At 40.5% G+C, this 17,959-nt stretch overlaps 1 protein-coding gene across 13 annotated transcripts in view; it reads left to right on the forward strand.

The window, feature by feature from the left end:
* Positions 1-17,959, forward strand: part of LOC109999214 (Rap guanine nucleotide exchange factor (GEF) 6) — a 141,040-nt gene that overhangs the window by 59,148 nt on the left and 63,933 nt on the right. The window contains exon 1 of one of the 13 annotated variants that reach the window (XM_065962876.1): positions 648-8,932. The exons of the other annotated variants lie outside the window; for them this stretch is intronic. Within the exon in view, the coding sequence (XP_065818948.1) occupies positions 8,879-8,932 (54 nt within the window). The 5' untranslated portion in view covers positions 648-8,878. Of the gene's footprint in view, positions 1-647; positions 8,933-17,959 lie in introns of those variants that run through there. 13 annotated transcript variants of the gene reach the window in all.

Genomic DNA, 17,959 nt, shown 5'->3' on the forward strand with positions numbered 1-17,959 from the left:
CTTCGCTTCATTGTCTTAAAACACTGAAACCCTAAAAAAAAAAAAAAAAACCTGAATATGTTATTAAATGAATGTGAACTTTCCTGCCTTGACGTAACTCAGTAGACTGAATAAGGAAACATTGAAATTCCTCTTTATATGAATCTTGACTTTCATCCTTTGTCAATTGTCCTCTCCCTTTTTCCTGGCTTTGTTTCACTCTCTGATGTCTGGTGGAGTAAAGATCTTTTTAGAAACAAATCAGGACATGGGGAGGACGAGGGCAGGATGAAGGGGGGAAAGTGACAGAAGTAGAAGTAGAGAGGGATAAAATGAGCAGCCAACCTGACACTTGTATAATATGTCATATCAAATGAAAATCATGAAAAAAGTTTGGAAATGGAAAAATTACGCCGTCTCTTTGAGCTATTTGAGGAAAGACTGACATGATGAGGTGAAGAAGCGATAACCATTGAAGATTGCTCTATACTATGGGATCAGGGATCAAGAGTTGACCGAGATGATGGGTTGAGGGAGGAGAAAGGAAGGTGAAATGAAGACTAGAGCATTATGGGGGATGACAGGTAATAAAAATAAATTAGTGGGCGTGGAGCAGAAGGGGTAGTGAGGTTCAGGGATGGAGGGAGGAGGGGGGGGCACAAGGGTGAAGGTTGTGGGAAGGTCAGATGAGATTTAATAGGAAGCAGGAAGGACGGGGTGAGAAGAGAGGCAAGGTCACGAGGGGTTAAGATAGGAGAGAGAGGGAGGGAGGTCGAAGGATGAAGAAGTGCACTGAGGAATACATCAAATAGGCTTAATGTCATTCTAGCAGGTAACGCATGACACTTCTTTAACTTGCTGCAACTTTTCAGTGGGGTAGACTCAAGTGATGAAAGACAGATGAACAACTGACTCAGAGCTGAATCTTGTTGTGACAGAATTATTTTTCCCATTTTGTGAAACAGTGTATGCATGTTTCCTGCGCAGGTATAGATATATATATAAGGTCTTTGGTCTTGTTTGCTAATGATTGCACGCTTGCTAGTTCTTACAAATTTCAAGCTTGCTTACAATTTTCTGGAAACTCAACTTGTGCTTTCAACTTTGGCTGTTATTTTAAACCTTTTAACGGTAACTTGCGTAAAGTTCGAGTTCTTACTGTTAGACCGCCTCTTACTAACACCCATGAAGTACAGTTCACTCATCATGACTCAAATCAGCAGATGTAATGATTTGATAGTGGTTCGACTGAATACCCATCTTTATCATGATTCTAAGAACTGGATGGTAAGAATTGTTTTTAATCGCAGGCTTTGGAGAGTGCAAATAGGAGACTGAGGAAGATGATGTGTCCGCACAGTTGCTCAAATGCCACAAAAAGTTTTTATTCTCGCACAAAAAATGATCAGCTTAAGAAAACATCAGGTTGAAACGTTGTGCTTGAATAAAAAAATTGTGTGGCATTTGAGCAAGTGTGCAGGCATTCCTTCTTCTTCAGTCTGCTGTTTTTGTTTTCCCCTGCACCTACCTGATGTGTATATAACTTCCCCTTTTCCTAAGAGTGCTAGGACCACATTTTCTGAACTTATTGTTAAAGTTTGAGCGAACATTTTGTTGGACATAGATCTAGGTTGCATTTTTATCCTTTAAATAATTTCTTTAAAGACTAGTCATTTAAATGTCTTGGCCAAAAGTAATGTTTTTACTGCTAAAAACACCTCTAAGTACAAGATGAGCAGTTGAAACAGTCGTTGGAGAGCCACATAAACTAGTGGGTTACGTCTAAGGTGCTAAATCTTCAGTTTGCAAGTCTAGCAGTTTTAAGTCACACATTAAATCCACGTGTCAACTGCTTATGGGGACAAACAGAATTAGGGGAAGATTTAGTTCAGACTACCGGCCACAAGGAAAAAATACAAAACCAAACACACCACATTATTTTTCACTCCAACAGCCGCCCTGGTCTGTTACAGCGATCATGTGCCACTCAATGACTTGTTTACATCCTCGAATTGTGACTCAGGCTCAAAATACTCGGCTCCATCTTGGACTGATGCCTTCAATACCCAACAAAACCACAGCCCTCAGGCTCCCAGCGGTGCTCCAGCTGTGCTGCTGTACTCCTGCTGTCTCCATCCTCTCTCACACAAAGCAAATGTTCAAACACCTCTACAGGTCTGAAAATAGCCAGGAAAAGTGTTATTTTTAACATGCAGTGACAGCTTGCTTTGATCTGCATTTCCATTGGTGGGATGATGTTTAATATTCCAAATAGCTATGCCTGGGAAAGTAGCTTGGCTAAACAGAGTGGCACATTTTGTTCTGTAAATCTATAAGTTACATTTTTCACATTAATGGCTTTTAAATGATCTCAACTCATAAGCAGTGTTGTCTGCCCTCATTGTTTTTCTCCTAGTCTAGTCTAACTAGATTGACATATTCTTTCAATGTGCTCTCAGTGCCTGCAGACATCCTGAACTGCATGTGCTCGAGTGCGTAGAGTACAGTACTCTGGGTAGCACAGTGTACCAGTGGGGCACTATCTGCGGCTGTTATTGCTGCTAATTTTAGGGATTACATCAGCAGCACTAAGATGACAGCAACGTTGAACTCTATACTCCTCTCTGCTTCTTCACTCCCCCCCCCTCCTCCTTCTCCTCTTCATCCTCTTGTCTCTCCCCTCCCTGCTTTTTCCCTCCATCTAACCTTTATTCGTCCTGTTTTTCACATGAAATATGCAGATGTGCAGACACATGGTATGCATTCATCATATCCTAAATTCATATTAATACATTTTCAGACTTTTTAGTTTTGTTTCTTACTCCTTTGAGTCTTATTTCTTGTCAATTGTGATCATAAATGTGTTAAAATCCCAATTTAGCCCTCCACCAGACATTCCTGTGAAGTTCACAAAAATCTGTTTTTTTTTTCCAAGACCTCCAGTTTTTTTTCTACAAGGCTACAATATGGAGATTAGTGTATCCTAACTGTGGAAATAAATGGATGTTGTTGTGCTCCATATCAAAACATATATCCTGAGAAAAACAAAGCCTTAACACTTCCTTCCTAACCTCTCCTTCACCTTATGAATTCTTGTTGGCAGTCCTTTCCCCTCTTTAAGCCCCACCTCCACTCCCTTCTGTTTGTCTACACTTTTAATCCTGCTCTCAGCTTTTTTTTTGTCTTTTGCATTTTTGTCCCAGGCACAGTGTGTCTCATTTACTTTTAAGTACCGTACTACTCAGGTCCTGACCTTCTTTGTTATTTCTAACTCTTATGCAGACGACCCACTCATCTCTCTTTTCTAAAGTAGAAGAAGGAAGACAAGGACACATTTTCATCTGTTTGTTTATCCATCTTGTGCATCAGGTTGGAAGCCAATTATAATTATATTTTTTTGGAAACTGCTTCCTGTAAAGAGTTTCTGCTATAATTTTAACAGTAAAATATTGATTATTGTCTCCAGTGGGTAAATACACTGTCTGTGTTTTAAATTTCTTCATCCCTCCTGAGCTCCTCTGGGCTCTTGCATGTCTCTCTGTGTGTCCGTGAGGAGATGTCGGAAAAGGGAAGGGCTGCTTTAAATGGCAGGAATTCCTGTCTTGTCCTTCAGACGGACACACACAAACAAACTCAAGCACACAAAAAACCACAACAAATGTGTGTTATCAGATGGCAGTCAGCCCTTTTTGTGTAAACTAACGTAGGACTGTTTCCATTATGTGTACCTGTGGAAGCCCTCAGATTGAACTTGACCTCTATATTCACTAAGCGCCGCTTAACCATCGACTTCCACCAAAAACCAGCATCATCGGCTTACTTCTGAGAATTTAAATGTTACACATGATGCATTTAACCCTTTTATATGGTACTTATTTCCTCCACTGCTTCTACACAAAGACCCCTGAGATAAGTCAATGAGTCAAGTCAACATTTTAACAACAGAAGATTTTGGCTCCACAAATGTCGTGACATTTATTGTCCAAACTGAGAAAACAATTAACTAAATGAATGGGAAAAAAAGTTAAATTTCTTCAATCACACGCCCCCACCTCCGCACCACAACTAGGTCCGGTGCGGAAGAGGCGGGGAATCTCTGTGTCTCTCATGTGACCATGGAAGTGACTGTGCGGCCACAAAGTGTTTCACAGCTCAGCACTTCTCTGTGTGTTTGTGTTCATGCACACTTTTGTGTTACAGAGCTAGAGGGGCTTTAGTCAGCTGACTCTTTTTAATTAGCCTGGCAGAACTGATTAGCTGGGAGCAGAAGCCACACACACACACACACACACACACACACACACACACACACACACACACACACACACACACACACACACACACACACACACACACACAGAATGCAGTTGGCCACTTTGTGCAGAAATGTGAGGGTATTCAAATAAGTGTTTGCAGTGTCCCAGGGGGGTGATTGTGTCCCGGTAGCACCAGGCCGAGTGACAAAAGAGAGACAGGACCCACTCAGAAATCAACGAGCCGTGTCTCACACACACACAGGCTCACACACACACACACACACACACACACACACACACACACACAGACGCACACACAGCTATGTCTAGTCACTGTAAATTGTCTGTTGTATGTTTTTCTGACAGCTTTTAAATCATAACCATCACATTTCTCGTCTTTTGGTGGCATGTGTGAAAAAAAATGACTCACTCTTTTGTTTTTGTTTCTCCTCTTTTTTTTTCTCACATATCTCACCCTTTTAAAAAAAAAAAAAGCAATTCTTATATTCTTGACCTTTCATGTTCAGTTAATTTGTGGCCTCAGGTCTGTCCTCTCTGTCAGCTCTTTAAACACATGACCCTCCTCATCACAAACCTTCTGCTCACAAATGCCTTCAATCGCAGACAGATTGTTCCAGGAAGTGTTTCCTGTGTGACGTGTATCCTGCCCGCTCCGTGTTGTTTGCAGACAGATCCCACGGCACGGTGCGCTGAGTTTCAGTAAGCGGTGAGACGTGTTATGCGAATCAGTGCGTGTGGCTTCCGTCTCATGTTGTTGGTTAAGATCAAGTCGCTATGTGCCGCTTCAAGCCACTTTGAAAAACATAATCTGAACTGAAATGGAAAATGATTTTGATGATTCTGCAAAGAGATGAGTGGAATAATCGTACATTTAAGTGCCTCAGGGACTTCTTTCTTTTCTCACCTTTCTTATCTATTGGTCTATAATCTGATATATGATTAATGACGCGTTCATGTGTCCACCTTACTTTCTCATTCATTCATTCATTCATTCATTCTTTAGTTACTTTGGTATACACACCTAAGTTGATGTGTCTTTTGTTAAACAGATTTCATAACTCTTTTGTGGATTTTATTTATTTTGGCAGCTCGTTTGGTCACTTCCTGCTTTGAATCTTAACACACCTGATAAATTACACAAGTGTGCAGCAGAGATTTACTTTTCTGAGTCATGTGCTCGTAGGTCTTTAAAATAGCAAGGGGGGTGAATGATTTATATATTTCTCATCAATCTTTAATATAGAAAGCAAAATATGAATAAAGTTGAAGCAAGTGGCTTGATTATTGCTTAAAAATGGAACAGTCTGTACTCTGAATATATAATTAATAAACTTAATAGGTGTTCATTCTGGTAGATTGATATCAGCTGTAATTATTGTAGCCCTGTGTATCAGCAGACAAGCACATGATTAACTGAAGAATGTCCAAACTTTAAAAATAAAAATTCAATCTTTTTTTCTTTTTTTTTAAAGCAATTGCTGCAGCTGGTGTGTGCGTGTGTATGGGTGTGCGTGTGCATGCAGGTTTATTAGGGCTGGGGCTTTGACAGCGGGGAAAGGGAATGATGTAGTGCTGCGCAGTAGTATGCTAAAGGGAAAAAACTGCAGATAGTTCACACTTAGAAAAACACACTTACACATGATGATTTCGCTTCCTTTTTCTTTGTATCTATCTTACTGAGAATCTTGTTGTCTATCAATATTTCCACCTGTATTATCTATCTCTTTGACAATCTTTCAACCTATCCATCTCTGTGTCTATTTCTATCCCTCGCTTTCTTTCTCTCTCTCCCTCTCTCTTGTGTACATAACACTGCTCCGAAGGCAGGGCTCCATGTGCTTGCATCTGATTGGCTGCAGAATAAAAAGATGATGTCATTCTTAATCGGGAGGTGCGTATCGTTTCACATACACACACACACACACACACACACACACACAACATAGATGAGAGAGAATGGAGGGTAGAGATCCTGCTTCATAGCAGATAGAGAATGAAAATGAGAGCAGGGGAAGAACAAGAAGGAGATATGAACAGCTGATAAAAAAGCAGAGATATGATGGGATCTTCAAAGAGATGTGGGACTAAAAAGAGACAATGAGTGACACAAGATACTGAGGCAGGGAGACAAAGGGAACAGCTAATTTGAGGCAAAAATAATGGAGATGGTGAAAATTGGGTATTTTTAAGTCAAAGGCGGGGATGAAGGAGGATTGTAAGAAAAAAAAAACAGTGAGAGAGAATATACTGAAGGAGTGGGAGGGAGGTCAGAAAGAGAGAAAGGGTGAAGCGTCTGGTAATAAGAGCTTGAATCTCTCCTCTGCTGGAGGAGAATCAGCCGTTCAAACAACCAAACAGATTCTATTGTCTCTGCTATCAATGTAGCCCTCCATCTCTCATGTGTTACTCATGCAGCACATGACACAGTTGTTTTAAGGCAGGGGAGACAGAAGACGAAAGAAAGAAAGGAAGAAAGAAAAGAAATGCATGGCACGAAAAATAAATATCAATTTTTGATTTTAAATGATGTCAGTCTTTACTGTAAGCCTTTTATTTCAAATGCTTTTGCCTAGTTAAACGTAAACCCTTGTACCTCTTAACAAAGTGAAGCAGAACATTAAGTTGCTGCATTAAACCTGTAAATAATTCAATTTTACATACAATTTACTTCAAGTTGTTTTGACAGACGCTTTAAAAATGGTTGTTTACTTATAGAGGAACCCTCTTTAACTCCCTCTGACATCACACAGTTCTTCATGCTGATGTGAGGAAGCCTTTTTTTGTACTGTTTTTCACCAGCATCTCTTTAACTTGTTTTAAACATTTGGACAGAACCTTATTCCTACTATAAAGTACAGACATGTACAATGTTCTCTTTCCAAACATATTTAGATTGACTCATACATAGACAATCAGCTACTTCTGTTTCCACACCACCAAATCAATGCTTGATGGGTTTTTTTTGTAATTTTTGAGTGTGCTGTCAGCGCCAGCTTCTTATGATTCCCAGTTGGTAGTTTAAGGTTGGATAAACCACACTCTGTAATAATCTGCATCAGCTGTCTGATCCCGGTATTCTTTTAATATTTTACAGCCACAGATGCCTCGTTCCTGTGCCTTTATAAACTCAGTGTTACACTTGGTGTTGTCTTCTTTTTTGTCAAATCCTGTCCTCTGTGTTGCAAATCCTGCATCAGAGAGGTTTTTTTGGAGGGGGAACACCCATTATTGTCTTCTTCTTTTGTGTCATGATGTGTTAGCTTTTGCCAAAAAAAGAAAAGCCAGCGTCTGTCTGTCTTTGTATCTGATTGGGGCTTTGTGATTTATGCCCCCTCCTCCTTTTTTTTGTGTAATTTATGCTCAAAAAGGGGAGAGGGTTGCCTCAATACATTCAGCTTTCTGTTACCAGCCAATCAATGAAGATGCTCCCTCTCTTCCTTCTCTATCTATGTCTTTCCCAATCCCATCTTTTTCTCTCTCTGTCTCTCTTCCACATCTGATCTGCAGCCAATCCATCTAATGCAGTTTGTCCCTGCTTCATCCATGCCACATCCCATCCTCTCTCCCTCCCTCCCTCTCGCTCTCTCTCTCTGTCTCCCTCTCTCGCTGCACAGGTGATGTCATTCTTTTTCAGCTGGATTCTCCTCCCTTCTCCCTTCTCCCTCCTCCCTTGCGCTCACTCCCTCCTCCGTTTCCCATTAGCGGCTGGCTCTCTCCAGCGCAGCATCCTATCCGCCGTATAGCTTCTCTCTCTGAGGGCAGGAGGGGGAGGAGGAATACCGGCGCGAGGTGTCAGCGCTAACCAGGGGAAGAGAGCTTGAAGCCGGAGTAAAGGAGTTGGATCACCGGCCCCTGCCATGCAGCTGCACTGCTGGGTACACATCTGCACCGCTGGTGCTCTGTAGGGAGAGAAAGAGTTGCGAAAAGAAAGAAGAAGTTTGACAGACGTGGATTGTGATTGAAGAGGAAAGAGGAAAGAGAGCTGCAGGAAAATGATTCAGGCTTTCAGGAGGTGAGAGGGGACTGTTTGGATGACTTTAAGCCAGACAAGAAACCTCTTCCCAGGGGGCTGCAGATGCAAAGACAAGCCCCTTTTTTTTTTTATCAAGCACTGGCTTCAGCTATTTAGGAGGGGAAACTCTGCTTCGTAAAAAGAAGACAAAAATGACTTAATGACTTCAACATTGAACTTTGATCTGCTGAATTTGGATGTGAACTTGGATGGCTTTATCTTTACAACCTTCTTCCAATGTGGGATTAGTTTGAAGTATTCTGCAGGTTTTCCAGTGCTGAAGTTTAAAAGGAGTGTTTGAAGCTCCACTGGTGCATATTGAATGCTTCAATAGAAGAGAGAAGACCGGACAAACACATGGATTTCCCTGGACTTGAAGACTCCTTCTGTTGCGACATCTGACAGACAGCGAGCCAAATTTTACACCTTTTCTTTTGCCCAATCTAGTCAGAGGATTTTTTATTTTTATTTTTTAAACTTCTGAACAATATTCTCAGAGACACCGACATCAGTGCTTGCTCTCCTCTTTTACTTCATAATTTTTTTTTCTTTATCTCTTGGTGAACGAGGGGGGAAACTTCCCCTTACAGGCACCCTCCCTCCCGCAGAAATGGCTTTCCTGGTCCGTTGCTATGCCAACTGCTTGCAGCCGTGGTCCTCCAAAGTAAGCGATGTCGTAATCCCTTTTCTGGCCAGAGCCTCTGGTTTAGGATGCTGCTGCCTCTGCGTGTGCATTTGTGTGTCTGTCTGTGTGTTACTGATAGGGTGGGGATGAGTGAATAATATTGATTTATGTAAAAATGATAAACATTTCATGTGTCTGTTTTGGATGCATTAGTGTTTTCATTTTTTCCTTTTACTTATGATTTTAACAGTTGTGTCCTGAAAAATACTGATAACAGCTTCTTAAGATTAATCCACCCCTTAAGGGAAAATTATATTTAAAGAAAAACCTGCACAGTCTTTACAAAGGATGTGTTGATTGACTATACAAACAAGCAGAGATTCTCTTCATCGTCTGCAAATGCAAGCGTTTGGAAAATAGCTTTATGCATCATACGTAGCTCCTCATGTTTGCAGAGGGTTAAAATACCTGAGAAAGTCAACTGACGCAGTCTCCGTGTCCATAAATTTCACAGTGCTCTGTGAGGTCAGACTTTTAATGTATTGAAGATGTCTGAGATTTATTTCCTGTGGTTGGCGCAACTATTGAATTATTCCCTCCAGCTGCAACGCTACTGACTGTTCAAAAGATATACTGATTTGAGGCTTTCCAAAAATAACATTTAAAAGCCCAGGTGCCATTTCCCTAGTGGCTGGTTGTTGTATTTTTAAAAGGCTTTAAACTTTTGTTGAAAGAGTTATCTCTGGAGGAAAGCGAAGATAAGAGATGTTGGGAAAACAGTTTGGAAACAAAGGATGCGCTATTTAAGGCATACACGTCTATGAATAGTACTATTACTTCATGAGATTAATTGATAAATGAATGCGCTTAACTCTGGTCATTTAGGATTACTGACACTGTTGCGGTTGCCGATTTAGCAAAAACTCTGCAGATTATATGACAATCCGGGAAGTATCCATCCTGTTAAGTGAAGTGCTGATGACATTTTTATATACTTTCTGGTTTTTCTAAATATTTCACGGATGTGTCAGTTCATCTGTGTAGTTTTGGATCTTTCGGCTCCCAGTAGTCTGCAGAAGACTGAAGATGATGTAGCCCTGTGTATAATTAACAGTTTGCTGTCCTAGTTTTGGTTGCTCAGAATAGTCGACCAGAGTTAGCCCGGCCTCCGGCCAACTTCTTGATGATGCAAGTAAAGCAGCTACTTTGCAGATTTGTTGTCTTTGATGGGCTCTTTTTCAGTTGTTTGGTTGTTTTTCTTTTTTAATGTTCAAACTAAAGTGCTGAATGATGAAATGTATCATCTGAGTGACATCATGATTGAAACCCTCTGCAATATATTACATTGGTCGTGCTTCAGCGCGAGTGGAGGATAGATCCCTATGTGTTTGTCTCTTGGGGAGCGTCTGTCGGAGTGCTGAACACCTCTGAGATGTTTGTCTTCATTATGTGTGTGCATGTGTCTGTACATGTGTGTATGTGTGTGCACATGATGTGTGTACTATAAGTAATAATTAGGTCTCTTGAGATGAAAGGGGTAAAGTGAGAAGATGTTCAGCGTACTGTAGCACATTTAGTTTGTGCCAAACATAGTCACACAACATAAACACCTTATTACTCATCCTTATTGTGCTTTTTTTAGGATCCAAAGAATGCATGAATCTCTTTGATTTCCTGTAAGGGGTCGAATGTCACTGCAGCTAAAGAAAACCTTGTAAACCTCGTACTGAAACATCTTTAAACTGCTATTTAACTGCTGCTGAACACTTCTCTTTGGTAAAATTGTTCTTATATTTCTGGGCAGTGAGTTTGGTTGCATCACTGTCCTCTTTCAGACACTTACTTTTCATATGAACAGCTAAGGCCTGACCTATACTTTCATTTTTTAGCCAGCAGACATATTGCTATTTGATGTTATAACCTCTGAAAACGTAAATATAGATTCACATTTATATAGAACAGGGATGCCATAGTTGCCTGTATCAAATAATCATGACAAGAATATGTTCTGAGCCATTTTTCAAATAAACAATCATCTTTTCAGTCCAAGGCTGCAGTGATCATTGTAATTGCCAGTCACTGTTTCATTAATTGTTTAGTCTCTAAATGACACAAAATGATGACATTTTACCATTTCTACCAAGTCTTTTTTTTTATAGATAGCTTGTTGAAATAGCAGTAAAAAACGAACAAAATAACAATTTAATTAAAATCCCACTAGACAGACAAATGGGAAATACTCAAGGTAAAGAAGTTGAGACCAGGGAATGTTGAGTATTTTTGCTGCAAAATGATGTGAACAATAAATCCATTATCTGAAGACCTGCAGATTAGTCTTTCTATAGCTTAAGTTGTAGTTTAATATTCAGCTCTGCATGTGAAGTTACCTCAAATGTGTCCTTCTTCTCGGTTCTTGTTGCTTATTGGCTGCCACATACTGATCCCCATATATTGACAATGATGTAATACCAGTTCATTTTTTCACTGGAACCTCTTAAAGGTATCATTGTAGTTCATTTCCAGTCCAGTTGTTGACCTCAGTTGATATTTGATGCTACATTATAGACATTATAGAAAACGAAACTTAAGAGCAAATAAAGCGAGCATTCTTTTTCTTTTATCGTTTGCCCTAGCTTCACTTTGACTATCTCAGCTCCATGTTATTACTGGCCCATCCATGCTGCATGAGTTCAGCTCATTCATCAGTCTGGAGGCCGTGAAGGCTTTTTCATCTCGCTCCCCCTTTTTGAAGTCTGTCATTAATTGGTCGGCGTCTGTGATGAGGCTACCTCTCACAAAGGTTAATTAACTTTCCCTTTTTTCCTCCCATTAGGTAACACGTGCGCTGTCTGGAGATACAGTAGCAATCAAAAAACACTGCAGTCGGGTTAGAAAGGAAGAGTGGCAAAGTGGAAGACAGAGCGTCAGGGTGGTCTGCGAAGGGACTTCTAATTCCCTGAAAAGGTTTTGTGAATTCATTCAGGGATCTCAGGGAAAGAAGGAAAGGGAGGAAGATGAAGAGCAATCCTGGAGCGTGAAAAGAGAGAATGAAGAGACAAAGAAAGAAAAATACATTAGTAAGAAGGAGGCAGCGAGTTTTATTTCACTTGAGGTTTTCACAGTGTTATCACTGACTTGCTTGTCAGAATGGCAGCCAATTATTTTCTCCAGAAGTTGGTATCTTTTGATAGTTTTGCCTGGTGCGCTGGTTGGGATTGGTGATATTCTTCACTGCAGGGATTCTGGCTTTATCTTGAATGATTCACTAGCTCATATACCACCACTGCATCTTATTGCACATCTTCATTCAATAGATTTCTTTCCATTTATCGTCCTAAATATAGTTCTGGGTCCTAAAACTAACTAGTTGACTTACCGCAGCATTTTCAAGGTATACAATGTCTCTTAAAAAGTAGTAGGCAGCATGCTGTTGTTTGATTTATATGGATCTCTTGGTTTTTACTTCTCTACAGGGACTCTACTGCTGCCAACAGTCTCCTCTACTGCCTTGTTTACTACACGCTTTTAGTATAACCCTCCGGGCTGAACTGCTATAGAAAGCAAACAGTTTATTTTGCCATTTAGGCACTTTTCGTTGCTTCCACTCATCTAAAATGCAGCCCTTACCATATAGCATGTCATACTCTCCTGCTCTACTTTCTAACGTCAGAGGATAGTTATTGAAATATCGACTCTGTGGCTGGAAATTTGGCATCGGATGACAGACAGGGAAATGTAGGCCAGTGGAGCTGCTCTGTGGGGCCGACGGGTTCTTTTTCTCCTGATGCACTGAGTACTTATGAGGCCTGGATTTATTTACATCTCTAATAAACAACACAGAGCCTTAAAAGGGACTTCTTGATTGGTCTCCTAAAAAAAAAAAGAGTTTCTTGGTCTCTTTAAGAGGCTTTCAACATCTTGCTTACATTTATAGTTCTATTGTGATGTGTTTATAGGTGAACTGTCCCTTTAAATCTCATCCTGCTCATCCCAGTGGAACACAACCTCGTCCATATCCTCCCGCTGCTGCAGGACTTGTCAAAATGTTCTGCTGCTGAACTCTCTGACCCTCCCTGCTGCCAACATGGGACTTGCAGAGCTCTCCCAGCTTCTCCTTTTTTTTTTGTTTACCCAGTCATATGTTTTCTCCCCATTCTTTCTTATCTCTGTCTTCTTTTTATAGAGACAACTTCCTATTTTCTCCTATTTTCTGCCTTCCTCTTCATTTATAAAGGGACTTCCATCCTTTTCTACTACGTGTTCATACCCTCTTCCTCCCACACCCTCTTTTTTTTCTCTCCATCTATTATTTAAACATCAATAATGGGGCCTGTTGTTGTTGTTACTGCCAGCTTGATGCTGCAGTTGTAGCTGCCCTGCTGAGCTGTATCCTCACTCATGTGCTGCTTCCTGTCTTATAAATCACACTGTCTCCTCCTTAAACCATCTGCATCCTCACCTGTCAAACCTTTGCTCTCTGCTCCTGCACCAAATGGCACCCATTACTTTCAACCCTTCCAGATGCCGTGTGTTCCCTGTTCACTCCTTTTTCTGAAGCTTCTCTGTTGCGGTGCGTAACGATGAACTTGAAGTTACATTTCAAAGTTTGTCTGATGTTCAAAATGTTGGCATCAATTGGAAATTCATAACAAAAAAAGCTTCTAAGCATTTTCTAAAAAATACACATAGTCATTCTGATACAGATACCCTATTTGTTTTGGCCTCAGATACTTCTAAATTGCGTTACTGTGATGTACTCTCCTAAATGCACCAATCTGCTTCCGTTATTTATTAGTCCCTCCTCCAGAAAAAACAAAGGTGTCAGGTAAATTCTCATGTGTCCAACAACAACAGTGCTGTGCTAATAAGCACCAAGTTCAAAGTGTTTTCATGGTATTGAAGGAGAAGCTATTGACTGATTCTTAAGTCTGGCTTAGTCTTAGGTCTTTTTGTGTCGTGCTTTTCTGATTGGAGGATTTGCATGAAACACAAGCGTGTCATTTAGTTTAGAAATAATTGCAGAAGTTCTTGGCAGAGGGCAGCAGGTCCAGACTCAGGTTGACCCGATCCTCTGCATTTGCTACCTTCTGCGATCAATGGGCCTTGCAGACTGTTGCACTGCCATGCTGTGTTGAATAGTAATGCTGATAGTGGTCTTGGTCGGTGCGAGTTAGAGCGGGATGATGGATCCGGTGCCAAGGCTGGAAGGGCAAGGCTTGGCAAACAAGATGGACAGGTAGACAGACAAAGCTTCTGGCATATCCAAATAGGTGTCAGTATTCACCCCCATCCGACAAGACGTGCGCCAAAAGACAGGAACAATGTTATATACACTCGTACAAGTACAAAACCAGAGAACTATGTAATTAGTTTCTATTCATATTAGAGGATAAAAAAAAAAAAAAGATTTAAAGAAAAAAATCCTCTTCACCATTTTCCTTTTCCACAGATCAGTGTATTCTATTTAAGCAGCTAACTGTATTTGATTCAAGCTGCAGTAAGTGGTGTACCATCCATCATCAGGTCAGATAAGGTAGATGGCAACATTAAACTGCTGAACCTCTATTGAGTGGACTAAGGAGATTAATTATTCGTCAGTACAGTCTATTGACCCTTTTTTCTCATTGCTCTGGCTTCATGCCCGCATGATGCTACGAGTCTGAGAGTGAACTTAGCCCCTCAATTTGTTTCAATTTATTTCAAAAAGGTACATTGTCTTACTCTTTGTGATAAAATTAACACCTAATTGTATTTCACCCATCATTTGTTTTTTTGGTGGACTAAATAGAAGACTAACCAGCAAAACGTGGTTACATTAAAAGATAAATGTGGTTCCATTAGGTTTCCACAGTAAGAGAGACATTACCCATGCTGGCCAGTTCTGGGTTTGTTCTGTTCAACACTCGTGTGTACCTGTCCTTATACTTTTTGAGTCCAACCTGTAGAAGGTCATTCATTTGAAGAAGCCTTACAAGTGACAGCACATTCCTGGAAATGTCCTTTAAATTTAGAAGCAAGGTTTAAGTAAACTTTAACCAAACCAACATGTTTTTTTTTTTTTTGTCATGTTCAATCTTTAAAAAGGACACATTATGAACCCTTTCAATGATGATCTCTATTGGGAAAGCATGTTTCATTACATATGAAAAGCAAAAACTTGCCAAAGTTTCTGAATATAAGCAGGCCAGCGATTTGGCTACTGTCGACCAAAACAATTAAGCTTATGCAACTCACAGGTGACATTTGAGTACTTGTAGAGGCCTGTACAGTCATTGTAAGTGTACAGTGTGACAACAGAAATTCACAAATAACAAAAATATATAGAAATTGTAAATGAAGCTTGGTTTTGCTGTGAATGAAGATGCAAATAATGAACCAAACCCTGTTTTAGCATCTTCATACTTTGTTTATTTAAAAAATAAATATTGGCCTCATGAGGTTGTAGAAAGCTGTCAAGGCATGAAATGGTCTTCTGCATCATCAGATCAGTGGGAGGAAATGGCAGGCACCATTAAAGGAGCATTAGATGGTTACACTGTGGCTCCCCAGGTACCTGAACATGTTGACAGAACTATTTTGGTGCACTAAGAGGATGACCTTTGCCAGGTGATGTAATGGCACAGCCTCCTCACATCGGCCTTAGCGGATTTACTTTGACCTCGGGACCACAGACATGTTGATTGATGGACTGACACAACTCGCACAGGGTGTCAAGGTGATGTGGCCTTTGAGTCGTAGAGAGGTGGAGATGCTCTAGATAAGGGTATGAGGAGAGAGAGAGAGAGAGAGAGAGAGAGTAAAGAGGGGAAGACAATGGGAGAAAACAGAGAGAAGGAGTAAGAGAGCCTGAGTGAAGGAAACAAGAGAGAAAACGAGAAATGGGGGAAGGGGGAGCTTTCAGCATGCCTAGGGAGGTCTAGGATATCATATACACAGGAAGTAGGGGTGATAAAGATCGATATGGGTTGCATTAGGCCAGGGCTTGTCCACCTAGCATCCCATAAGTCATGAATTACTAGTCAGGCTTTTAAAGGAGAAAAAAAAATTGTAAATGCATCTTTTCCAAAAAGCACGTTATACGTGGCCACTTTGTAAATAACGTTAAAAAACATAAAATCTTTATCTTGAAAAACACAATTTTAGTCTTGCTGGCTTTTAACCATGCTTCAAAAATTCTATAAGCCATTGTGTAAAGTAATATTTCTGTAAATTATTCCTTGTTGACAGCAAATACTAAGCAGAATGATAACTGTGTTAATTACTTAATGTGGATTATCGTTAATAATCTAACGATGATTTAATGAGCTCTCTAAACAGATATAAGGATAAAAGTGGAGCTGACAATCGATTATAACTAACCTTTCAACTTGAGCCACACATCTGATTGGTGCTGTGTCAAGAAAGTCGATCAGTGTAGGGATCTCCCGACTACCTGAAACACATCAGAACAAGTCATCGATCCAACCTCCATTCAGCATGTTGGAGATATGTTGCAGACATGTTGAACACATGTTGCGGACGTTACACCGCACATAAAAGTCTTGCATGGAAGTTGTTAAATGCTAACCACTAGCTTCATCTGATAGGTTCCAAGACTGGAATTAGTCTTAGACATGAGGGTGTTACATTGAACATCAGAGCTCCATTTAAGCACTTTGTTGACTTTTAGCAGATGTTGAAATAACATAACCAATCTTTCTTTGAAATGTTAACGTATCCTAAGTTCTAGTGGACTCTTTCTTTTTGAATAACATGGATAACTAAATGAGAGTTCCAGAATGTGAATGGACCTGTTTTTTCGGTCCAGTTCATTTTTGATTAAGCGTGGTGCAGCAGCATCTCTCACCCAAGGACACTCCCCTGAGGGTGTAAATGTAGTGCAGAATTTTTCATCTTTATTTTCAGAAAAAGTTAAGTTAGCAAAGGAACTGCTTTCCACAAAAGCCTGCTACAACTTGAAGAATTTCACTTATTGGATGTAGTCACTAAGTAATTCCGTTGGAGCTTTGCCTATTATTTTCAAAGGAACTTTGTTAGCAGCTGATCTTGGGGATATGACCAGCTATCCCACAGCCTCATGACTGTCATCTGTCTTAAAAAATGCCACATGCACACATTCTTAGTGCAGATAATGGTCAAAGACGACCATATCACTGGACCATAGAAATAGCACTTACTGCTCAGTAGTAGAACAAACTTAATCTTTTGACAACAAACTTAGAAGAAAATGCTGCTTTATTTGATACTTTCAGTGCAGCACAGTGACATAAAGGAGCCAGTGTTGTGTCCTGAATGGTGTAATTACTGTCCATTAGCTATGATAGGCTGAAATTTCAAAGAGAAAAGCCCACTCAGGCCCTTTTAACATTAACATGGCCGGGCTGCTCGACATAAATGGACTGAAAGCGAGGCTGCTAATTTGGAGATGCACTCTGGCCTTTGTGCACAAAGACACAAACAAACCCCCTGTCTTCACACACAGACACCCATGCATTTGACCTTTTACATTGCTGGCATCTCACGCTTAGATGAAGTTTAACACCCACAAATGCGTTAACACACTCAGGCATAGTGCGTATGCCCAATACTGATACATTATTCCTCCTCACTTATGAATGCAGACCACACCCACCAGATCTCTGTCAGTCATGAGCTGCTACCCCCACTTATACACTCACAGGCATACACACATGTTTGAGTGCTGATATTTCAACCACCCATAGCCCCCACCCTCCCAATTTCCCTCGCTCCCATTATCTCACTGCTATTGATCCACATCCCCTCCTCTGCCTGCCACGACCAAAGAGCCTTTACTGGATAATTTTCAAGGGCATTTATAAATGCATGATGGTATGGATGGGAGATTGCTCTGTGGGGAGGTTGTGAATAGGTGAGCCACCTCTCACCTCTCATTTTCATCCTGAGTATTAGTTAATACAATAAATTCCCTTTTAACACAAATGCACATCAGTCATGTGTCAACAGTGACACCAAAAAGCATATTAGCACCAGTGCAGCTCATATCTAGCAGCCACTCTTGGTTCAAATATTTTTTTTCACCTGGTA

The sequence above is a fragment of the Labrus bergylta genome, chromosome 14, assembly GCF_963930695.1.
Source record: "Labrus bergylta chromosome 14, fLabBer1.1, whole genome shotgun sequence".
Lineage (NCBI taxonomy): Eukaryota > Metazoa > Chordata > Actinopteri > Labriformes > Labridae > Labrus > Labrus bergylta.